The sequence below is a fragment of the Cupressus sempervirens genome, chromosome 10, assembly GCF_028749045.1.
Source record: "Cupressus sempervirens isolate cs-2001-9-10 chromosome 10, ASM2874904v1, whole genome shotgun sequence".
Lineage (NCBI taxonomy): Eukaryota > Viridiplantae > Streptophyta > Pinopsida > Cupressales > Cupressaceae > Cupressus > Cupressus sempervirens.
Genome location: NC_143127.1, coordinates 257,550,465 through 257,569,453, shown reverse-complemented (window position 1 = coordinate 257,569,453; position 18,989 = coordinate 257,550,465). Strand labels below are relative to the sequence as shown.

Sequence of the window (18,989 nt, the reverse complement as noted above, 5' to 3'; positions counted from 1 at the left end):
TTTGTTTCCTCCTCAACGTTGCCACGATCTTCCATATCATGGTATACTGTGAATGGGGCAATCTGGGCATAAGGTCTTGATCAGGTCTTTTGTTTATTTTTCTTTTCTGCTTGTGGGTTACCCAGTGTCGTTTCCACGCTGCTTCCTCTAGGATTCATGTGTGATGCTGGGGCAATCCTTGCGTGTTTGTTTTGAGTCAGTTCGTCAGTCCTTTGGATGGTTGGTGAAAAGGCCTTCATGTTCTTGGTAACCTTAGCAATTAACCAATAGTCCTATAGCAAATCTAGTGCTCAACTACATGGTGGTACTTCTCTTTGAAGTATCCCCCCACTCAAAAAGCTTCAATGGTTTTTCTTCATCTCCATTATCCCCCATCCATATCCAGCATCCGTCTCTCCTACCCCAGCTTATGCATCAGTATCTCTTTGAATCACTCATCACTCTTAGCTTTAGGGATCCACAATCCTAGTCTTAGGGATCCACCAATCCAAATCAATCCACCAAGCCTCATCTTTCGAGATCCACAATCCTAGTCCTAGGGATCTCCGAAACCCATCTTCCACCAATCTGACTCTTTGAAATCCTATTGCATCAACTTTATAATCCCCTCATCCATCTCCCTATCCTGGATTCCTTTTTATAGCGCTCTGCTCCTTCATCCTCCACCTTCCCTAAAGTCTTAAGCTTGCTTCCTCTTCTGCATCTGATTCTCCTTTGTCATTCTCCCATAGTGAGAGTTTGAGCTAATTTAGCCCCTTCTCTTTGCCCATCTGAGTCTTCTTGCTCATCTCGGATTCTTGTACTTTTCAAAAAGTCGTCGAGCCTCGCTTTCTCTCCCCGCCGCCTTCTTGAGGGGGCATCTTGCAGTCCATTCTCTCCTCTTCTGCTCTAGCCTTGGACATCTTATTTTCTTATCTTTGATGCCATGCCACTTGCGGCATCACATCAAAGAGGGGCAAAATGTAGACACCTAAAAACCTTTAGAAAATAAAGTATTTTTATTTTCTGAAAAAGTCCTGATGACATCATCATTTATTAATTATTTATTTATTTAATTAATTAATTAATTTTTATGCCATTAAATCCCTTTATCTTAATTTAAAATATTTAATTAAGGAATCCCTCCCAAAAATGTTTAAATCTTATTTAAACATTATTTCCTTATTTATTAATTATTTAATTAATAAATTGACCAAAAAACCCAAAATAAATAAAAAAATTATTTTTTGCCCAAAACTTGGCCAATTTCCTTAAGACCACTAACCTCTTCCAAAATCTTTTAATCCTTCTTTAATTTTAATTAAAGGCTAATCCCATCATTTCCTACCCCTAATCCCAACTCAAAATATTTAATTAAGATTAAATATTAATCCTCATGTTTATTAAAAAAAAATTAATAAATATCTCCTCAACCCAAACCCTTGAAATAAATAAAACTTTATTTATTTCCTAAAAATCTAATTTATCCTCATCCTAAGAAGTTCTAGACTCTTCTAGAAAGTCTTCATCCTCATCCTAGGAAATTCTAGACTATTCTAGAAAGTCTTTATCCTCATCCAAAGTCTAGACTCTTCTAGAAGATGTCTTTAAACCTAATCCTAATCCCCTCCTAACCTTGTCACATTCCCTAAACATGGGTTAAGAATTACTAACCCAAGCCAAAGTTAACAAAATATCTCCTCCTTCACCCACCCTCATTAAATGCCATCCACTTGCCTATCCCTAAGCTAATCCTAAACCATCCTAATCCATCCTCTAATCATTTGCACAAGCCTAAGCAAGCTTAAAACCCTCCTAATCAAGTCCAAGTCAAAATTTCTCTCATCACCCTCAAAATATCTCAACCATAAAACTTTATGAAGCCCACTAGGTCATAAATGACTCTTCCAAGCTCTTTTATTGCTCTTACAAGTCATTATGAGGTTCTTTATGAAGATTTTATCCCTTGAGCCTCCTTTGTTGACTCATCCTTCCCCTTTCCTCCATCCTCTCACCATGTGACATGTGTCACTCCTTGATTGGCTGTAAGGAAGCACAATCCATGTGCTCTCCTCTCATGCAATCTGAGCCCTCCATGAGCTTTTTCCCATCCTTGCATCTTAGCCCTCAATCCCTCAAGCGTCTTGCCTATAAATTGGATCCTTCCCCTTTGCAAAATAACACAATCCATGAAGTAAAGTTATAATGCTATTTTGAGAGCCAAATCCATACTAAAGCCATCTATCCACACCAAAAATCCACAATCATCCATTGAAGCCTTTGGAAGCATATTGAGCATACATCCTATCTATTTAGACAAAGTTACTCAACAAGAGAGCTTCTCATTGAGAGAGCCCATTAATGGCTCATATTCTCAATTGAGAGTTCATCTTAGTCTATCTTGAAGTTTATGAATTTTGTTTAGTTTGTAGAAGCTTTATTTAAATTTGGTTTCTATTAGCATACTAACATTGCTCATATACATGCCCCAGATACAAACAAGATTCGCATAAACTAAAGAAAGCAACACAAATTACAGACACATATTCCAATTTATAGCCCCACAATCTTTTCCAATCACAACTTCAAAACAAATTACTTCTTCCATTCACTTCTTTGTTTTAAAACTTGTACAACAAATCACAATTATGCTTGCACAAATTCTGCAAGGCTTTCTTACATGTAAAAGGATGATATTTACAATGGAAGGCACTCCCTTATATAGGCAAAGTAGTGAGAGAAAAGGGGAGAAAAAGGTGGGAGAAACTCAACCATCTTGACTAAGTCAAACAAGAAATAAGACTTATTCAGTTACATGGTTGAAGGCACGTGTAATTTGATTGCATGCAAATCAATTACACACAACATGTCTTCTGAGCAAAATGATGAAAATGTTGAAGTTGTAAAGAGCTCCTATATTTCGAGCCACTACATTCACTCTAATAACCATGATGTTGCATCTTTGAATAGCCTCTTGATTCTCTTTGATGAAATATCAGTTGCCATTTGAAAACTTGATGTAATCAAGCCTTTTCTCATTCCACAATTGCTATGAATTCTCCTTTGTCTGATTTGAAAATTTTGGAGTTTTTGACGCTATGAAAACCTTCTCAATGATGTAAACTCAAACACCTTTCCCCTCAACATCTTTTAACATTTTTTTAATCAAGTGCTTGGCGCACTCCTGCACGAACTTAGATTCTAGTGCAGCTCTTGGGAAAGTGGAGACCGCATGAATATTGCTTCTTTTCTACGAAGCGTATCTTCCTGACATGAATTGGAAAGGATTTGAACAATTTTCACCAATCATAAAATGAGTTAACTTGGATAAATTGCAAACTAGCTTGGTAAAGTTTGTAGTGTTGCCTCCATTTTGCGATGACAAAATGGACAATAACTGGCTCTATCTGGGGAATGTAACTCGTTTGTTCTTAGGACCAATAACATAGAAACCATCTCTTTAAGTGTGTTTATCTATTCCATTGGTCTATTGACCAAAAGCCTCCAAAAAATAGATACCCAATGATGTACACAACCCAAAAGCCAACAGACAAACCAACATGTAATGTTGATAGAAATCCACATTCTCCACCACTTTTGAACCACACACCACCACAAGGGATGTCTTGGCACAAGCCATGGGTCAAGATTTCTCCTTTGCCGAGATCTCAACAGTAGAATTTGCAATATAAGCTAAACTGCATCCATCAACCTTTTGGGTACAACCATAGAACTAGGTCTCAATGAAGTGTGCCCAAAACACACAGCTCCACCATAAACCCTTTCACCATCCAAGTAGGAATTCCCAAATCATCACAAGCTATTCCCAACACACCAAAAAAGGGCAAAATAGTATCAATCTCCCCCATGTCACACGCAAAAACACAAGCAAAAGAGACCACAACACCCCCTAAGCCTGGTAAAACACTCACAACAAATGTGTCATCCAATGCAAAAGCGGCCCTAGAAGCCCTAGGTTCAAAGCCGACCATTGCAACGATAGTCATTGCAACCATGTTTAAAATTTATAGCCATGATGATGTTACGACAAGAAGGTATGTTTGAATAAACCAAAATACTACTTGAAATTAAAGTATATGTTGCTAGCTTTGCACACAAGCTTGTAATGTCACACTACAAGAAGTTGGTTGATGAAGTATATTTCTCATATAGTTTTGTTGTTAAATACTTCCTCTACCAACCATTGACATTTATGTGCTAACCTGCACTAAGAACAATGATGTCAATTGGCCCCATTTACTAACAAGCATTGCATGCTCAAATCCCTCCAATTGTTAAGCTATGGGAAGCAAAGATATTTTTTGAAATTATGTATAAAAATGTGTAATTACAAGTTCCTTGACATTTATATGCTTTTTTGCATTCTCAAAACGTCTTTGGTGATGTCTTTCATTTTTATCTACAAAATAATTTTATTTGTAAAACATTTTCCAATGACTTTTGAATTTCATTAATACAAATGCACTCAAAAAATGCAAAGAGCAATTTGGTGGACAATACTTAATTCTAGGGCCCAATTACAATAAAAGAATATACAAACACTATTTCCCAAGAAATGTTCAATTGCTTAAGGGTTTTTGCTTTATAAAACTTAAAAAGCCAAATGTCATCTTTGAGAGTTTAATACAAGAATCTAACTGCCCCTTTAAAATCACGTCAGTAAGACTCTTGATTCTAATAAACTTGTTTATCTACTTGGTTTAAACTAGTGTAACACCAGTACTAGGGTACAGAGGGATGCTAGGACACGTTTTTGAGACATGGGGACAATGGGCCTCATTTTCGAGATGGCGGGAGAACAACAGCAAGAGGAGGACAAGGTAGAGAGGGGTGTTGTATAGTATACATATAGAACTTGAAATTCTAGTTATGAAATGATGTTTCAATAGAACATACCAAATTAAAAAACTTGAACATAGCAAAATTGCAACATGAATTAGAACCATTGAACATTCAAAATAGTAACATATTACATAACCAATAGTAACATTCAAAAATCAAAATTCAAATAAAAATTCAAGCACCCATACAAGCGGCATGTTTGTGGAATGGCGGAGGTGAGGGTGCTTGGGTACTCAAGTACCCAGTGTGGGGACATCTCGAGGACAAGTACTTCAAAGTTTGGGAGGGGGTGGGAGTCCCCGTGTTACATTGCTTTCAACCCAATTTCATGTGCTCAATTAAAATGAATTAAAGCTAATACCATTATTCTAATTATAGGAGAGTGGAAAGCTCCCAACAAAAATGAGTGAACTTTGTAGTTTAGGGGATAGAGTGAATAGCCTCAAGAGATTGGTCTTGACTCAACAATTTCAACCAAACACCCTCAAGAAATTAAAAGGGGTGTAATTTATCTTGTCAAGGATCAAATCAGTCTTCATAGAGTAAATGCCTATAAATTTACGCCTTGTTAGCAAATGATCAAGTTTTGGTAAAGAGTGCAAAATCCCTCTTTCTTGTCAAGCTAATTGTTCACTGTACAGGCAAATGATCCCGCTCAAAACAATTCCTTAGGAAAGCACACAAGCAAGTTACATGTGATTATGTGAGCTATAGGGTGCTGCGTTGTCGATAGAGTTGATGAAAGTATAGCAAATTGAAAGATCAAAATATATACCAACAGAAATGGATAAAGCATCTGCTTCCCTCTTGAAATGATTTAGTTACAATCATATCCATGAAACAAAGGCAAGCAAAAAAAATAGAAACAAAGAAAATGCTACCATTAATCATTATTAAATTTTTGAATGCAGGGATTCCCCAATCTATTTTTCTTCAGTATGAAAGGTCATGTTCAAGAAGTTGCGACTCATTCTCTAGCAAATCTGACATCATCTGATTCTCACTAGTTGCTGGTGTCCTCACATTAGTGCAAGCATCCTCTGATGTGCAGCACCTATTGTTTCATACAAGGTTGTCTCAACCTGAGCCTTTTTTGCTTGAATACAAAATTCTCAAATGTAGTACAGTGGGAGGGAGATTAGCTCTTAATTTACATTTATTAATGAGGCGAGAACTTGTATTTGACTGTATTAAGTTTCAGGTGCAGATCACTATTATAATTAGGAGTGTCCAAATTGAAAGTAGATGTGTAACATTCCTTTAGCTACTTGACAATCAGATACATTTATAGATACAAGAAATGCTTATACCATTTACAAATATAAGAAACAATTACAACCATCCTTAACTCATCATAGGTCACAGGGTTGAATGCATGTCAACGTCACCAAATTATGTCATGCAGATTAACTAAAAGAAGTGCTTTCTTGGTTGCAGACTAAAACAGGCAGGATAGTATGTTACAGGCATAGACATAAAATTCCACCTGACTTCAGTTCATCTGTAAACGAATAAAATTTCCAGCCAAAGATGGAACCAACACATTTTAGAATTCATGAGGGCTTATCCTAAACTTGCCCATCATTAAGTGATGTGATGCAAGCAAATAAAAAATGTAAAGCTTCATATCTTCATATCATCTCCTTGCAGTAGCATCTTACACTGCTATGGTCAGCCCTTTCTTAGCCATGCTATCTAAGACATCGTTGAGTGCTTGACACAAACCAACAATCTGCGAAGTTCATATAAGGAAAATTAGAACTGTAGAACCAAATAAGTCATCAGGAAGCACAAACTTAACAAGTTACAGCTAAAACTTAACAAGTTACAGCTATAACTTGCTTACCTGTTGGTCCCACTGCTGGAGCTCTTCTATATCATCCTCAAAGTGTATAACTGCTTCAACCTGCAATGAGTATAATGACTAAGAAAATTGCCTTGCTGCTATTTCATTAATGCAAGAGTGACAAGTTAAACAGTACTTTTGCATTGAACATTGTTGATTACCAATGTACAAAATAAATTCTTTCGATCAATGTATATGAGATGACAAAATACTTGCACAATATCAGTCATCTGGCGCATCTATCTTACAGGCAAAGCACATGCACAGAAATACTGCATTAATTATCATTCAAGAATATTAAAAAAATAGAACCTTTATATATCCTTCAAAAAATCTTTAAAGACCAAGAAAACTAAAGTTTTCTTATTAGTTGACAGTCTGACCAACTAGATCTGGCAGCTCAACTGCTGTAAACTTGTATAGGATCTCAAATACATCTATCTAAAGAAATACCAGGAAATACCATTGAAGCTATTTTATTTAGCTTTAAATTATTTTATTTTACTTAAAATTATATTTAGTAAATCTCTCCACATTTATTGTATTTCTTCCTAATATTAAGTTTTTGTTCTAATTTCCAAAATTACATATTTACGTCTAATTTTTAATATTTTTAGTTTTAGTTTTTTTATCACTATTTAAAAAATATTTCTTTTTATATATAATATACTTTTTAACTGAACTAATTATTCTTAATGTCTGCTAATTAATTTTTCTGCAAATTTGGGAATGGTAGATTATTTTTCAAAATATCTTTATTTTTATTTTGTATTTAAATTTTATACATCTATCTAACACTTATAATTTTGATTACAGAATACCTTTATTTTCATGTGCTACTTATTTTGAAAATGTGTATGGTTATAATTAATATTAATATTTTTACATGTAAAATGGTTGTCAAATTTAAACAACGTAAAAGTTTTTGTTAACACGCCATTACATTCCATCGCTTGCTGCCATTGTAGAATTCCTCTTGGCACTAACTACATCATGATGTAAACAATCCAAATTAGGTTGCAATAGGATCAAAGTCAGAGAATTCGACAAGAATCTGAAATAGGCAAAATAGCATCATCCATCTGCACAAAGAACCTTTTCGAATTTTATAAGGAAGTTGGACATGAAATTGCTTTTGGCCAAAACAATTTAAGATCCAATTTCAGGAGCAACTTACAAAAGTTCTTCTGTTCCAAACCTCACAAAGCATCTCTTGTCAGTAGTTGCTAAACACAACTTGAAGGTCAAATTAATGATTAAGAATCTGTATCATTTGGTACAAGAGCTGAAATAGTGATGTTGATCTCGTGCTTTAGGGATCAGTAAAATAATTCATTTGGTTGGTATAACACATGAGCACAGGGTCCTTGCAATTAAGGAACAGTCATCCACCACTTATTGTCACCAATGTTGTCATCTCAGTTTGGGATATCTTCTTGCCATGAGAAAACAAGACATGATGCAGAGGCTTCCTCCCATGAAGAAAACAGTCATTCTCTGCTCCAACTATCTTCTCCAGAAATAATATTGAACTCGTTTTCCTGTTCTATTAACATGATCCTTTAATCCCCTAGATTTGCTGCACACTAATTTGTGCAGAACCATGACATCTAAGCATAGCCATACCTTATATTTTCAGCTTTATTATACTAGACTAATGTGGGTCTATTGCTTACAAAGATCAAGTGTTTGCAATATTAAAAGAACTTGAGCCCTTTGTGATATCCCTGTCAAATAAAATATAGATAAATAATAAATCAATAAAATAATAATATAGTTATGATTTATTTTAATCATACTAAATAATGCATGATATATTACTTTTAAAACATGAAAATTAAATATAATATTAATAATATATAAAGTTAATATATTATGCAATAGTATTAACAATAATATTATTAATAATATATATTAATAAGAAATATAATTTATATTATTAATATAGTATATGTTATGTTACTAATATATACTTAATATAATATAATTATTATTAATATTATATAATTATTTTTTACAAAAGGACATTACTCTAGGAATGGAAGACTATATATATAATATAACATTGTAAAATCAATCATTCAGAAATTAAGAAATCCAGATAATATATATGGAATAAGTCTTCAAATGGTTTAAGAGAGAAATATTTGAGTAAACTATGGAGTCCCAGCGGGGGACATTACAGTAGGTATCCGAGATAATGTCCTGCCAGCCTGTGAAGGAAATTTCAGGAATACCGAAACAAAGAAAATATATACATATATGAAATGAGACAACCCCACCTAAAGTCTGCAGTTGTGATTTAAATATCATGTTTAAATAAATAATGGGACTGGAGTCATCTGACAGACAATTTGACAACATCATATTATCATCATCAATTTCTGTCCTAAGCAATGTTTAGAATGGTGATCAACTTCGTTTTATTCTTCCTAAATCAATCCATGTTGAAATCATGTTACTGTAAATGATATCATGTTCCTGCGTCTGATTGAGTAATTGTATTCAATTTATCTGGCTCTTGAATCCTACACAGAAGGTGAAATCGATGACTCATCGCTATCCAGAGTGCCATTCATTTTCTTATTACACTACGACTATTGTAAAGGGTGTGGTGATAGTAACTGCCATCATTTCATATTTTACACAAGACTAGTCATTGCTTTAATGGGAATAATCTATTATTATTTTTATGTTTTACCTTACCACAGCTGCTTGCGCAAAGAAGTGAATAATATTCATCGTATGAGTGTGGAGCCGTATGTTATTCTATTTTTATTTTTTTATGTTTCACAATCTGCAACTGTTGTCACTTCAGAATCGCTGTCACCATTAAAAATAAACAGAAGCAAAGGAGATCTTCAACAGTGGCACAGGTGGCTGTTGCAGCTGATAACTGGCAGACAACGTACGAAGCTACAAGAATATTAATAGATAAAGCTAATCCATCTGCTTCTGATATAACCAGGATTGGTGCATAAAATAATAAAACAATCTTAATATTGGAGGTTACAGGATTAATAATACAGAATGTTAATAGCACCCCAGTCAACAGGTAAAGTAGAGGAGATTTTTTTAACATATTTTAATGATTCTGACTCAACTCTATTGCTAAAGAGTTGTGATACCGAGGTTAGTTTAGGTCGGGCAAAGCATATTCTTGTGACAAAGATTATAATAAGAAATGATATTCATATCGCCAGGAGATTTTGGTGATATAATCAAAACCAGCTTATTTTTTCAGCCACTAAATTGGAACCTTAAGTCAAATGTAATAATTTGGGGCTCAAACTTATGGTTGAAGATGATAATAATTATTTGCAACTACAAAAAATATAATTGTGGATGTACAATAAAGTCTGGAGTTGAACATTAATATTGAGGAGTTACTCCATTGCTGTGAACGAAACCTCTGCGAAATGGTCTTGCGTGATGGTTACATTCTTAGATGTGGATCATTCTGAGTTCATGTGAATAATTTCCCCATGAAGTTATTCTGTGTCCTAGCATATTTAAGAAGAATATCAATGCCATTGTGAATAGAGTTGCATGCAAACAGGGAAATATTGGACCGTAAAAGGAATGAAACTCTGAGCGGGAGCCCAACCCATTGGTAAACAAAGATTACTTGTGCATTGTCTTATTTTGAAGGAAGAATACCTGAAGAAACCCAATATTCAATAGCTCAAGTTGGGATGTTTTATCGCTTGTACAAATGATTAGAATTTGTGGCACCAGTAGAAACAGATACTGCTGTACAGAAATTTTTGGTGGTCTGTCAGTAAAACCAACATTCAGAATGCTAGATTGCCACGTATGATTTTATCGGGGATGGTCTATGGCATGAGTTCAATTGAATTTGTTAAGTTTGCAGGGCATAAAATGATTTGTTGGACAGTAATATTGATAGAGGATTGAGACCATAAGACTTTGAAGAAGAAAGGTTGTTGTTGTATGACCCTCAAGCAACCTTGTGTAACATGGAAATGACCTCCAAGTGTGGGACTTGCGCTTTGAGGTCGAATCTCCGGAGAAGGCCAGCTTCCTTACTATCGGGATGCACCTAAACTATAACTTTAGAGGAAAAAGCAGAAGGAGAACAGAAATTAAAAATGCAGGAAGGTTAAGGGGGATGATGCACCAAGATAGACCTACGGTTAGAACTCTGCCTAAAACTACAGAAAACATCAATGAAACACTCCAATACACAAATCTAAACTCTAATCTAACTTCAAAGAACTCACATGTAGGTTGGAAACCGATTGGGTGCTGAAAGGAAGGAGAAACTTCACAACACAACACTTCACCAGCGAATTGAACACAATATGCAAACCTTAGAAACTAGAAAAGAAACATTCACAACAAGGCAATAAACATGCACAAATAATGAATGGCAAGAAGAGGTAAGAAGTCGACCTATTTCATTATTGGAAGGCAAAAGTTGCAGGGCATAACGCTACTACAAAATACAAGCAAAGAAGAACATATTTACAACTGCCTTTTAAAGAGTTCAGGCATAACTCCAATTTAACACTAGAGTTCAAACCCTAACCAAGATGGAGTTGAGTTGCAGAGAAGGCAATAACTAAGAATCAGAAAGAAATCTGATCGTGAAGTGCACTTCTCTTGGAAGTGATAGGAAGAGAAAAGAACGATGCAACCAATCGTAAGAGGTCAAATACCCAAAGATTTAATCATTTCATGTATTAAAGAGGTGTGGATTGCAATGGTGTCATGCAAACAAGGCCCAAGAAGTTACTCAACATTGAAGCATTGGCCTTGGTAGCATGTCATGGCTGCAAGAAGCTGATTCACGCCAATGGACAAAAAAACACCGGGAGGGATATCAAGACGTGTTATCCGCCCACAAAATGCAGAGTTGACCGCAGGGAGGGGGAATATGGTTTTCTCGAAAATGAATGCTGGTCATCGACGTAGATCTTCCATTCAAAACGAATGCCCCAGTTTTTGCGAGAAGCTCCCCCAATGACAGATTAAGTCGCCACCGTCGATCAAAGATCTTCCTTTTAAATAAACGGCCCAAATGCCACAAGAATCTCCCCAAGATGCGATTAAATCCAATGGTTGTCACATCTTCGCAAAGGGCCAAGGCAACGATGCAAAAACACGAGAGCCTTCGGACCAAAGGATCTTTGCAAAGGGAAGCAGATAGCATGAAAGGTGGGACCCTCTGCCACGTGGCGCAATTCTAGGCTTTGGAGCCTCGTGGAAACACTGCAGTATGAAGAAACGTCAAAATGGAGACACGTGGCACCATGATGTCGGATGACAAGCGAGTCAACCATCCGTGCAGATAGAAAGGACCCACACAACGGGTATGGACACATGGCGCAATTTCGAGTTCCAAAGAATAGAAGAAGCACCGCAGCACAAAGAAACGTCGAAATGAAGATGCATGGCAGCATCTCATGAGGATGAGCAGATATCACACAAATACATGAGTCGTTAGATCTTCACAGCATAAGCCAATCCGAGATTGGGCAAGTGGCAACATCTCGCACTTTCGAGAGGATGTTGAGATGGTACGCGAAAAGAGTTGTCAGATTTGCAAGCCAATCAACTATGGAGAAGGGGTGGGTAAACATGAAATGTTAATCGCCAACAAAACGCGATGTTAACCTGCAACTCGGCAAAAGAGGAAACTAAGTTCACTCAGTCAATGAAGAAACCAAGCCAACACGAAATGTTAGCCGCCAACCTTAGCGTGTTAACCCAAGACAAAGAATCCAGCCCATTGAAGATCTCTTTGATCGGGTTATCAATGATGGGCTGAATGGGCGGCAAAAATGGCCAATAGTTGTTAAAGAAGATAAATTCTGATTATTCAAATTTCCAAAAAAAGATACAATAGAGTGTTCAGATATACTTCTCTCTATATTATATTTTGATATTATTCATTCAAAAGTTTGAAATAAGAGTTGATAGTAAAGTGTTCATATTTATATGTTTGTGGTCACAGAGTTTAATTCAGTTTGAATTCAGATTATGTAACAAAAGTTCTTCAGAATAAGGCAAATTCTGCAATCTTTTATAAATGTGATATCTTCAACATATACTTTGATTTTGCAAAAGGGTGTAAAACCAATGAGAAAGAAAATTTTAGACTCTACATATACATCACCAATACAATATAAGGATATTTTGTTGATAGAATAAGATTTATGCCTCTTTGAGGTAAGTATGCTATTTATCAATCAATTTATATAAATAATATCTATGTTCAATCTCATTAAAAAATCTAAGCTAGAAAAGAGTAGGGATACAATACGGGGAAGGCCTGTATAAATCCAGCCAACAAGTTGTCACGAGATGGGTAAAGGATCAATGTCCCTTGTAAGATGCCTTGAGGATTAACAAAGATGGGATCAAGTTGCCTTGAGGTTACTCCAAGATGGGATTGAAAGCTTGGATCCACAAAAACCTTGAAAGAGACCATTGAGTTTGGTGCCAAAGCGACCTATTGCATCTTAGCATTCCTTCTAGGCCAGAGTTATAATCAAGATAACATGACCTTTTATATTCGAATATAGTTTATTATTCATCTATAAAGGTAGTCTCAGAAGAAAGAACAAAGATGTATTCAAGCTAGTCCAACTAATTGGTTATTCCAAGATGGGTAGGATCAACATCCCTATAGTTGCCTTGAGGTTTGAGCAAGATGGGATGAAGTTTCCTTGAGGTCATTCCAAGACGGGATCATGGGCTTAGATCCACAAAAACCTTGAGGAAGACCATTGTGTTGGTGCCTAAGAATTTGTTTACATCCTAAGTGTTCTTCTCGATTAAAGAATCAGCCTAAGTAGGCAATCTCATGTGGAAGTATGCGATTGGCTTGGAATAAATAATCTCAACTCACATTTTCTTATATACAGATGTGTACTAATGATCACTTGTGGTTGCAGGATTCTATCGAAGAAGTAAGTTTTGTAAATCATCTTCCTAGCTCTAGTGAAAGGCATTAATCAAGAGCACATGTATGATGTGTCTGGATCGCATCTACTTCGTATTTTCATGCATTAATGTGTCTGCTCCTTGTTTTCATGTGTCTACTTCATGTTTTCATTCATCCATATGCCTACTTTATGCATGTTTTGTGTTTTCATGTATACCTAGGTTGCACGGGTACTCCCCCCCCTCCGAACCACGAACTGGTTCGAACCGGTTCCAAGTTCGAGTCCGGTTCGACCAAGGTCTTTTTTTGCAGGCTTAGTTCGAACCCAGGCGAACCACGTCGAAAAATTCGAACCAAGGTCGAACCCGCGGCTACGGACATCATTTTGACTAATTTATTTGCAATTTTGGATTTTTTTTGGCATCCATGTAACGTAAAAAAGTGTTATTAATTGGTTTTGTGCCCTCTCATTGTCATTTGATGTTTCTAAATAGTTTATTTTGCCTTGAAGGAGAGCACATAAGTTTTTGAGCAAGCATCCGGTTGTGCAAGGAGGAGTTTGAAGATTGATTTGTTGGTGTTCTTCAAGTGTTTGTGCATCACTCATACACATTTGCAAACTTGCAATGGCTGGAAAAGGACCAAAAGGTAAGATCTTATTCCATTTGCTATTGTTTTTGTTCTAGTTTTTCCATTTTTTCATTTCTCTTTCAATCTTCATATGTTCTTGAATCTTTTCCATTATTCCAAAATTTGTCATTTTCTTGCATATAGATTACGAACATGTATCTAATTTCTTGCCATAGGGAAAAGTTTGAAAGGAATGTCATCTACCTCTTCATCAATAGGCAACACCGAACAAAGAATGGAACCTAACTCTGATTCTCCTCTATGGAAGTATGTAGACATTATGAAACCCATTCCAGGAGGTGGTGCATTCGGTTGGAGATGTCGAGGATGTGGTGTAGAAAGAAATAGTTCTTATTATCGTGTCGTAGGTCATTTATGTGGTTATACTGGAAGAGGACTCAAGAAATGCCCTAGCAAAAATGGTGTCCCTATACCAAATCACACTGTGTTAAAATATATTGAAGAGCATGAAGCAGCAGAAGAGAGAGAAGGACGCAGGGCAATAGAACTCAGCACTAGTAGCAATAAAAGTAAAAGAGCAAAGGGAATGCAGCCCCCCTCAAATGTTATAATACAAGACCACCCCTTCTTCAGTACTACAATGGACACTGACACTGAATTTGTCCCCATTGTACACAAAAGAAAGGGGCCACTAGAAACTTCTTTTCAAAATAAGGCCTGGGAAATTGCTGAGATTAAGGTGGGAAGATGCCTGTATGCAAATGGGTTGTCTTTTAATGTTGTCCACTCTCCATTTTGGAAGGACATGTTGAGGGGTGCCAATGAAGCTCCAAAAGGGTATTGTGGCCCCAAGTATGAGAAAGTGCACACCACCTTGTTGGATGATGAGGTCCAACGGTTGCAAATCAATTGAAGCCCATAAGGGACTCACGGGTTGAGATAGGGGTGACAATTGTTTCAGATGGCTAGAAGGATTCTAAGAATCGTCCCTTGATCAATGTCCTTGCGGTGTCCCCTAAAGGGGCAATGTTTCTGAAAGCAGTGGATTGTGAGGGCAAAGTAAAAGATGGGCCATTTATTGCTGATATCCTAATTGAGGTCATTGAACAAGTGGGTGCAAGAAACTTGTTTCAGATGGCCGAAAGGATTCTAGGAACCGTCCCTTGATCAATGTCCTTGCGGTGTCCCCTAAAGGGGCAATGTTTCTGAAAGCGGTGGATTGTGAGGGCAAAGTAAAAGATGGGCCATTTATTGTTGATATCCTAATTGAGGCCATTGAACAAGTGGGTGCAAGAAATGTTGTCCAAGTCATAACGGACAACACAAAGAATTGTAGAGCAGCAGGTTTGTTGGTTGAATCACGATATCAACATATCTTTTGGACACCTTGTGCAGTCCATTCACTCAATCTTATGCTACAAAAGATTGGGAACCAAATTGAGTAGATCAAAACAGTGTCTGAAGAGGCTGAGAACATACAAATGTTTGTCACAAACCACCACATGACTCAATCTCTTTTCAGGAACTGCTCAAAATTGGAGCTATTGAAGGTAAATGAACTTGAACTCTTAGTAATTTAATTTTTAATATTTGACAATTTCTGATTTTTCATATTTTACTTGTGCAATTGCCAATGTGTATACTTTTCTTAGTTTTCTAAAATATGTATCTAATAGTTGTTTTTTGCTCTAATTTATGTCACAGGTTGCTCAGACCCGTTTTGCATCACATATAATCGTCTTAAGACGACTTGCGCAAGTGAAAGATGCACTTCAAGGTATGGTAATCAACAACAATTGGGGTGTATGGAAGCAAAAGAACACTGAAAGGGCAAACAAAATAAAGGATAGGCTATTGGCTGAGTCATGGTGGGAATGTGTGGAATATCTCCTTATGATCACCGAGCCCATTATGAGCATGCTTAGGTACACTGACATCGATAGGCCTTGCCTTGGAGAGATCTATGTTGGCATAGACTCAACGATTGAGAAGATCAAGCAAGTTATAAATGAGGAGGAGCTAGATCCGCAAGAGAACTTTTTCAAACAAGTGCAAAAAATTATTGATGAAAGATGGAACAAAATGACCACTCCATTATATTTGCTTGCCTATGCCTTAACCCCCAAATGCTATAGCTCACAATATTGTGATCTACCAAGAAGGTTGCCACCATATAGAGATATGGAAGTGTCTGACGGGTACCAGGCACATTTAGAAGAATATTTCCTCATGATGATATAAGAGATGTAATCATGGATGAGTTCATAGAGTTTGTCAATGCTAGAGGTCTAAGTAATGATGCTCTTTGTCATCGGTTCAAGAAGGATGCTCATGCTTGGTGGTACCTCTATGGCCAAAAATTCCGAACATTGCAGCCCTTTGCAATCAAAGTTATATCACAAGTAAGTTTTATTTTTTAAAAATTAGCTCACTTTATCTTCAAAAGAATTTTTTTATAAGATTGAATTAATTCTTTTTTAATTGCTTACCCTATGTTGTCTTTATAGGTTGTTAGTTCTTCTGCATCAGAAAGAAATTGGAGCACCTGTTCTTTCATCCACTCAGTGAAGCGCAATAGGTTGCAATAAAAAAAAGTAGAGAACCTAGTATTTGTGGATAACAACTTGCGCCTTCTTTCGCACAAGAGTCAAGAATACAAAGAAGGGGAGACAAATAAGTGGAATGTAGATGCAGAGATTGCGGACTTGGATGCTTCCACTGCTGGGCTTACAATTGATGATTTTGATGACTTTGATGCCAATACCATTGTTGATTCTGCTGCTGATCCCATTGGCCTTGGTGCAAGTAATAGCGGAGGCGGAGAAGGAGGAGATAAAGAAGAAGAATATGAAGAAGATGAAGATTGAAGAACTTATAACTAAAAATTCAGAATTTTAATAAATTTTCATTCCATTAGTTACTGTTAAACACTAAACGTGAAACAATGATACTTGAACTTGGTATTTTAAATGTTTTGAATCTTTCATCTTTGATGTTCAAGTTGATTGAACTATGTTACTATATGATGGTATGATCACCATGATATGTTATTGTTTATGCTGTTTTAAAGTTTTTGTTGTTTAAATGTGTTTATGCTACTATGCTACATTCTAATTTTAACTCATGCTTCATAAAGATGTATTATATTTTTTTATAATTTTTTATATGTTTTTGTACTAACAAACCCAAATGAACCCAAACCCCTTTCCAAAATTTTGTCGAACCAGCAAACCAATTCTCAAACCGCGAACTTGGAACCGAACCCGAACTGGCAACTTAGATGTATACTAAAGCCCTCTTGCATCCAATTATATGCTTTGTTTGATGGCTCTACAAGAAAAGTTATGTATAAATGACTTCTTGCATGAGGACAAGCAAAATCTGAGAGGAGAACTGTGATATCCCTGCCAAAAAAAATATAGATAAATAATAAATCAATAAAATAATAATATAGTTATGATGTATTATAATCACACTAAATATTGCATAATATATTACTTTTAAAACATGAGAATTAAATATGTTAGTAATAATATATAAAGTTAATATATTATCCAATGGTATTAAAAACAATATTATTAATATTAATAATAATATATATTAATAAGAAATATAATTTATATTATTATTAATATAATATATGTTATGTTACTAATATATAATTAATTTAATATAATTATTTTTTACAAAAGAACATGGCTCTAGGAATGGAAAACTATACACATAATATAACATTGTGAAATCAATCATTCAAAAATTAAGAAATACAAATAATATATATAGAATAAGTCTACATATGGTTTAAGCGAAATATTTAGTAAAGTCCCAACAGGGGACATTACACCCTTCCAAAAAGTAACTTGGTAAGTTCCTCAAGGACACCCACATAACTAAGTTATGGGGGATTTCCTTAATAAAGCGTTCGTGGATACCCTTCAAAAACATGGAATCAAAATATAGTTGATTATAGAATGTGTCTCAATAAAATGGTTTTGTTAAGACATCATCCGTTCTGGAAATGGTACAATGTATATTAAAGGATGCAGATATGGTTCATGCATTGTACGTGGAAGAGATTTACACGTTTGTGTATTTGTTCAACATGGGACCCACCAATGTTCCTGAAAACATCACCATTAAAGAAGTATGGACTTCAAATATATCCTTCAAAAACATGGAATCAAAATATAGTTGATTATAGAATGTGTCTCAATAAAATGGTTTTGTTAAGACATCATCCGTTGTGGAAATGGTACAATGTATATTAAAGGATGCAAATATGGTTCATGCATTGTACGTGGAAGAGATTTACACGTTTGTGTATTTGTTCAACATGGGACCCACCAATGTTCCTGAAAACATCACCATTAAATCAGTATGGACTTTAAATATATCCTTCAAAAACATGGAATCAAAATATAGTTGATTATAGAATGTGTCTCAATAAAATGGTTTTGTTAAGACATCATCCGTTGTGGAAATGGTACAATATATATTAAAGGATGCAGATATGGTTCATGCATTGTACGTGGAAGAGATTTACACGTTTGTGTATTTGTTCAACATGGGACCCACCAATGTTCCTGAAAACATCACCATTAAAGAAGTATGGACTTTAAATATATCCTCAATCATACTTATGAGAGTGTCTAGGTTGTTAATTTTTAAAAAACCAAAAATATAAATAACTTGAGACAAAGGGAAATCTAGAAATTAAATCCTGGGAAAAACCCTCATCAACGAGGGAGACAACCCTATCACGAAATAATTGGTAAAATACTTGTTTAATATTAACAT

At 35.6% G+C, this 18,989-nt stretch overlaps 1 protein-coding gene across 3 annotated transcripts in view; it reads right to left on the bottom strand.

Annotated features, from left to right (window-relative positions):
- Window positions 1-6,134: 6,134 nt before the first annotated feature.
- LOC149533607 (COP9 signalosome complex subunit 4-like) overlaps window positions 6,135-18,989 on the bottom strand; it is an 86,556-nt gene continuing 73,701 nt past the window's right edge. For 2 of the 3 annotated variants that reach the window (XR_016356822.1, XM_089803898.1), the window contains 2 exons: window positions 6,689-6,748; window positions 6,135-6,574 (listed from right to left, as the gene is read on the bottom strand). Coding sequence is in view for 1 of the 3 variants with exons in the window: in XM_089803898.1 (XP_089660024.1) it covers window positions 6,500-6,574; window positions 6,689-6,748 (135 nt within the window). In the remaining 2 variants the exon portion in view is untranslated. The remainder of the gene's footprint in view (window positions 6,575-6,688; window positions 6,749-18,989) is intronic. The other variant, XR_016356823.1, reaches the window with a different exon arrangement.